This window comes from Microcebus murinus, chromosome 16 (genome assembly GCF_040939455.1).
Source record: "Microcebus murinus isolate Inina chromosome 16, M.murinus_Inina_mat1.0, whole genome shotgun sequence".
NCBI classification, from domain to species: domain Eukaryota; kingdom Metazoa; phylum Chordata; class Mammalia; order Primates; family Cheirogaleidae; genus Microcebus; species Microcebus murinus.
Genome location: NC_134119.1, coordinates 26,427,060 through 26,433,059, shown reverse-complemented (window position 1 = coordinate 26,433,059; position 6,000 = coordinate 26,427,060). Strand labels below are relative to the sequence as shown.

At 49.0% G+C, this 6,000-nt stretch overlaps 1 protein-coding gene across 5 annotated transcripts in view; it reads left to right on the top strand.

Moving 5' to 3' along the window:
- Nucleotides 1–2,932: 2,932 nt before the first annotated feature.
- ATRN (attractin) overlaps nt 2,933–6,000 on the top strand; it is a 154,906-nt gene continuing 151,838 nt past the window's right edge. For 4 of the 5 annotated variants that reach the window (XM_012754878.2, XM_020282019.2, XM_076010978.1 and 1 more), the window contains exon 1: nt 2,933–3,424. In XM_012754878.2, the coding sequence (XP_012610332.2) occupies nt 3,027–3,424 (398 nt within the window). In that variant the 5' untranslated portion in view covers nt 2,933–3,026. The remainder of the gene's footprint in view (nt 3,425–6,000) is intronic. The other variant, XM_012754880.2, reaches the window with a different exon arrangement.

Genomic DNA, 6,000 nt, shown 5'->3' with positions numbered 1-6,000 from the left:
CCACTGTGTGTTATGTATAGATGACAAGTTGTATATTATGTATTTATATACAATTATGCTGTCATTCTTAATAAATTTTCTTTTTTTGAGACAAAGTATTGCTCTGTTGCCTGGGCTAGAGTGCCAGGGCATCAGCCTAGCTCACAATAACCTCAAACTCCAGGGCTCAAGCCATCCTCCTGCTTCAGTCTCCCAAGTAGTTGGGACTACAGGAGTGCACCACCACGCCCAGCTAATTTTTTCTATTTTTAGTTGTCTAGCTAATTTTTCTATTTTTAGTAGAGACGGGGTCTTGCTCTTGCTGAGGCTGGTCTCGAACTCCTGACCTTAAGCGATCTTCCTGCCTCAGCCTCCCAGAGTGCTTCTTAATAAATTCTTTTTTTTCTTTTCTTTTTTTTTTTTTTTTAAGGAGCAAAGTAAGTGACTAAATAAATTCTTAATCAAGTCTACCTCAATGGACTTATTCTTGTCCTTGGAGGAAGCAAGTTACAGAATATTCTGGTAATTTGTTATGTAAAAAAACAGCACAAAACTTAGTGGCTTAAACAAGTGCACTCATTTATTTTGCTCATGTATCTGCAATTTGGGGTGGATTCAGCAGGATGACATCCTCATGCTTCATGATTGTCTAGGGCTTGAAGGAAGACTTGAATGTGGGGAGCTGGCTTCCCCACGGCAAGGCAGTCTCAGAGTAGCTGGACTTATTTTCTGGCAGCTGGCTTTTCCCAGAGCAAATGTTTCCAAGACATTCAGGAGGAAGCTGCAAGACTTCTTATGACTTAGCCTCAGAAGTCCCAGCACATGACTTCTACTACAGTCTACTTGTCAAACAAACCACTAAGTCCACCCCAGACTCAAGGAGTAGGGGAATTAGGCCTCATCTCTCCATGGAAGGAGTTTAAGAGAATTTGTAGCCATCTTTAATCCACTATACAGAGGTAGAGAGTGTAGGGGACTGTTTGATAAAAGTAAAGGAGAAATAAGATAGCAATGCTACCTTTCACAGGTAAGATTTTGTTTGTTTTTTTAAGGACAAGATAATTTCAGCGTGTTTGAAGACTGAGCAAAAAGAAGCACAGAAGAGAGTAGATTAAGGAAGTAAGAAAGAGAGTGTTTGCTGCATCAAGGTTCCAGGACTTCAGGGAGCAGCCGTATCTAGTACAGGGATTGGTGTTCTGTGGATGCAAACTCTTTGTTATCCCTGAGTGTTGGTAAAATCATATGAAACTTCACAGCCTGGGCTGGGTTTTGCTGGGGGGAGGTAAGGGAAGGGTTGCTTCCACTTTTGGGCTGGAAAGTAGTAGGGGGAGCTGTGTCTCTCGATGCTAGGGCATGGCCCATGTCAGCTTTCCCCATCTGACTAGGGCCTGCCACAGGGTAGGGCCACGTCTTCAATTTCCCTACTTCCTCCTACATAGCCCTGTGTAGGACACTGCAGCAAAAGCATAACCTGCAAACTAGAATGTCAGTGCTATGGCTTAGGCAAAACAATAGGTTTAAATGAGAAAGATGTGTGGTGGAGAGGTAGGGGTGAGGCTGTTGTGCAATTCAGCTTAACCAGGCCTGAAAGGGGTGCAGAATGAGGAAGTCAGTACCTGGGTATGAGAGTGGGACCTGGGTATGAGTGTGGGGGTACATCCTAGTATCTTAGAATTCTGTGATCTGAGATAAGACTGAGAGGCTTCACATGTATATGAGGGGTTTTCTTTGTTTCTCAGAGGCTGAGGTAGCACTGTAGGGATTATTCCTCACAGAACACAGGTTATGTCAGACAATATTCTGGTTATCTATTGCTGAGTAACACACCTTTCTAAAACTTGGAGGCACAAAACAGCAATGAGTTTATCATTTCTCAGGATTTTGGATAAGGCACAGTTAGGAAAGACCTGTCTCTGTGGTAGGTAATGTGGAACAACCCAGAGAGCATCTTCACTCAATGACTGATCTCTTAGCTAGGACGGGTCCACCAGGTTCAGGTGTCTGGGGCCTTTCCCACTCCATGTGGTCTCTGCATGTGGTTTCTCTCCAGTAGGGTGGATGAAGGGAAACCACTCATGACCACTAAGAGCTCGAAGTCAAGACTGCCAGGTCATTTTAAAGCTTGGAGCTGAACTGACACATTGTCCCTTCCACCACATTCTTCTACTGGTTAAATAGAGTCACAGGCCCAGTCCAGATTCTCAGATCGAGGACCACACAAGGTTACGCTACTGGGAGGCATATTTCATTGGGGGCCATCAAAGTAACAAACTACCCCACAAAAAGGGGCCAGGGACAGACATGTGCAGGCTGAGGGTGTTCCATTTCTTAATTCTAAGTTGTCCTCTCTTCAGAGAATATGGTTGGCAGGCAAATGTTGGGGAGAAAGGTAACCCCAAACTTCTCCCACAAATTAATGGTGTTAAAGGTGGGGTTTCTGGTCTGCGGTGATCAGCTTGATATCAAGGAGGCCTGGTTGTGTGTCTTCATTCAGTCTATCAGGCATTTACTTAGCACAGCCCATATGGCAGGTTCTTAACACACTCGTTCGTTATCCCTATTTTACCGAGGCTCTAATGCGGCACTGCCGATTCCACAGTACCGCACCTAGCACCACGCCCCGGCGCCGCCTCCCAGCTCTTTCCGCCCGGCAGCTACAGCTCGGGCAGAGCTCTGAGGACAGCGGGGTCTTCAAGAGGGCAACACTCGACGCGGCCAGCTCGGCTGGCAGAGCGGCCGGCCCCCAAGCAGCTAATGGGTCGGCTACTGGTCGCCGTCGTCCTGAGCGAAGGGCGACAACTAGAGTACAGGGGTACCCCAGCAGCGAAGCCAGGTCTCAGCTAGTCGCGCGCGCCCGCGCCCCGCCCACACACGCACGCTTGCACGCGCGCGCCGGCCCCGCCCACCGCTCAGCTCTGGTCCCGCCCTCAGGATTGACCGCCCGAGCCACCGTCCACACAGCCCCGCCCCGCACGGCCAGGCGAAGCGGAGCCGGCCGTGCGGTGTGCGTGTATGTGTTCGCGGGGCGCCGTCTCAGCCCCGGGAAGATGGTGGCGGCGGCGGCGGCGACTGAGGCGAGGCTGAGGAGGAGGACGGCGGCAGCGGCAGCGCCCGCGAGCAGGAACGGCGGGTTGCGCCGGGACTGGGACGTGACCCGTGCTGGGAGGTCGGGACTGGGGGCCGGGTTGCGCCTCCTGCGGCTGCTGTCGCCGCCGCTCCGGCCGAGGCTGCTGCTGCTGCTGCTCCCGCCGCTGCTGCTGCTGCTTCCCTGGGACGCGGAGGCCGCGGCGGCGGCGGCGGTGGTGTCGGGCTCAGCCGCAGCCGAGGCCAAGGAATGTGACCGGCCCTGTGTCAACGGCGGCCGCTGCAACCCTGGCACCGGCCAGTGCGTCTGCCCTGCCGGCTGGGTGGGCGAGCAATGCCAGCACTGCGGGGGCCGCTTCAGGTGAGTGGGGGGTGGTGTTGGAGGGCCGGGCTCAGCGGGAGACTGGGGCTGAGGGGCGCAGGAGACGGCTCCAGGCCAGAGGCGGATGCCGGACAGAAAGTGGAGAGGGTAGGGCTGCCCCACGGCGTTCTTGGACCATTTGCTTCCGGAGAGATGGTCGCCTGTGGCCTGGGGAATTCCTCTGGTGGAAGGTGAAAAGGTGCGAGGCAAGGGTGTGGGCACCCCAAAGGTATTTGGATGCCGCGGGCTAGATTGGAATAATGCTTGTGGTCCCAAAGAGTATCAAAGGCAGTCTTTGAAATTGGGCCTATTTCGGATAAAAGAGGTATCAAAGGAAAGGTGAGTGAGCCAGTCTTACTTAAACAATTCCTTTTAATATCCATTTGTATCGTAGAACCTGATGAGTTCCCCGACTGATTGGAGATATGGGGAACTGTGGAGAAACGGGGCCCTGGAAGTGATTTGTTGGCTAGAGATAAAGGGGAAAGGGTAGGATCATGAGATAATAGGAATAGAAGAACCAGCGGTTGTTGGGTAAAGGAAGGTGAGGAAACTAGTCTTTTGAAGCTCTCTGGAGGTGGCAGATTGGAATAGAGTCTGTGGTAGAGAGGGGATGGAAAGAGATTCCTGTTTGCCCTGGTTTCTGGACAATATGGAGTTCTGAGTTGGCCTGGTTCGGGGTAGTACCTCTTGGAGAGATCACTCATTAATTAATTAGCAGTTATCTATTGTTTGCTTCAGTTGTGCAAGGATTCCAGATAGCACACACAAAACAAATAGTTTAGCCAGACTTTGGCCTGGTCCACAAGGAGTTTGGAATATGACAAAAGAAAGATATGCACAGACATAACCCCAGTCATAAGGGCTACAGAGTCATTCATGCCTTTGGCATATATTTACTGAACATCTCCCATGTCTGATGTGGGGAAGTGGGGAAATGTGAACAAGACAGATGTCCCTGCTCTCATGGATCTTACTTTCTAGTGGGGGCAACAGGCACTTAAGTAAATAAGTGAAAGAAATGAACAAGATAATTTCAGATATCAGTAATCAAGAAAATAAAACAGGGTGGTCTAATAGAGAATTATAACCTGTGGTGACTTTAGGAGAAGCCTTTCATTTGAAGTGGCATTTGATCTGAGACCTGAATGAGGCAATGGAGAACTGGGGGAATTCAGGGGTGGAGAGGTTGTGACTAGCTGGGTGAATGAAAGGAAGACTTTGAGGAGGAGATAACGTTGGATTTGAGCATTTCAGGGTAAGTAGGATTTGGAAATGAGTGGGAAAAAAATTCCAGATGGAAGGAAGAATGCAAACAAAGTTGTGAAACCTGGAATGTAAAGTTTTGCTGGTGCCTATGTAAAAGACAGTTATGAGAGAAGAGCTTAAATTATAAAATTGTAGACTCAGGTAATGTCAGATCTTCTAGGGAACTCAAAGAACATTGAGCAGATGGGCTCTGTAGTTTTATAGGTGGAGAAACCAAGTGACTTCAGGACCAGTATGTAGGGAGACTGGTCTTGTTACTTACTTTGATTTGTAAGTAAGATGTTTTGATTTATGCATTCTATTAATCTACATACATTTGTTGAGGGCTCCTTTGTTTTAGGTTGTGAGATACTGTGGTAAACTAGACACAGTCCTTTTTTGGAGCTTACAGTCTGGCCTGGGAATAACAAATTCAATAATCAATTTATTACAATTTTGTTTAAGGCTGTGGAGGTGAAGAGCGGGGGACAAATAGAGGACTTGGTTTGGAGTAACAGTGAGGTTGGTTACTGAGTAAGTGACTTTTGAGTTGAAATCTGAGGGTTGAGATGGTACTACCTATGAGAAGGGTGGGTTGTTGAGGGGCCAGCATGTCCAGAGGCTTGGGACGAGTGGGATCATGGTAGGCTGGATGAAAGGCCAGGTGACTGGAACAGAGAGAGCAAAAGGGAGTTTGGCAAGACTTGAGAGATAGGCAGCGGCCAGGCCAAGTGGAGATACGTGGGCCAGATTGAGAGTATTGACCTTTAGCCCAAGAGCAGTGGAATGGCGTAGTTCACTCTGATTTTCGTGACATTAGAGACTTTTAGATTAGAGCCAGTGTAGGAATGGCCTTGAAGGTGAGTTTGAATTTGAGGAGCATCCAAGATTAGGTGAATGGATGGTTGGATCAGATTAAGGTCCTCAAGTTCTGAAAATCTGGGACACTATGGTTGGCAGTGGGGACCCACAGGAAGGAACATTCATAGCAAGACCAAACTGTCTGTAATATGCAGAGTAGGTAGACTCATTTTTGGGCATGAGAGACAGTGGGCAGCTAGGCAGGATCTGTTGGCATGATTCAGGGCAGTGGTAATGAGCTGGAGACAGGCTGTGGGAATGGAGGTAGGGATAGATGCTGTGTTGGGTTGTAGAGGGAAAGGGAACAGGTCTTTCTTTGAAACTGGTTTGCTCTTGGGAAAAGAAAGGGGGATGGTGAAGGAAAGAAAACTAGATCCTATCTTGGGCGATTGAGAGGGTGGTGATAACATTAACAGACGCGGGGACACAGGAGGAGCAGGTCTGAGACACGTTTAATTTTGCATACA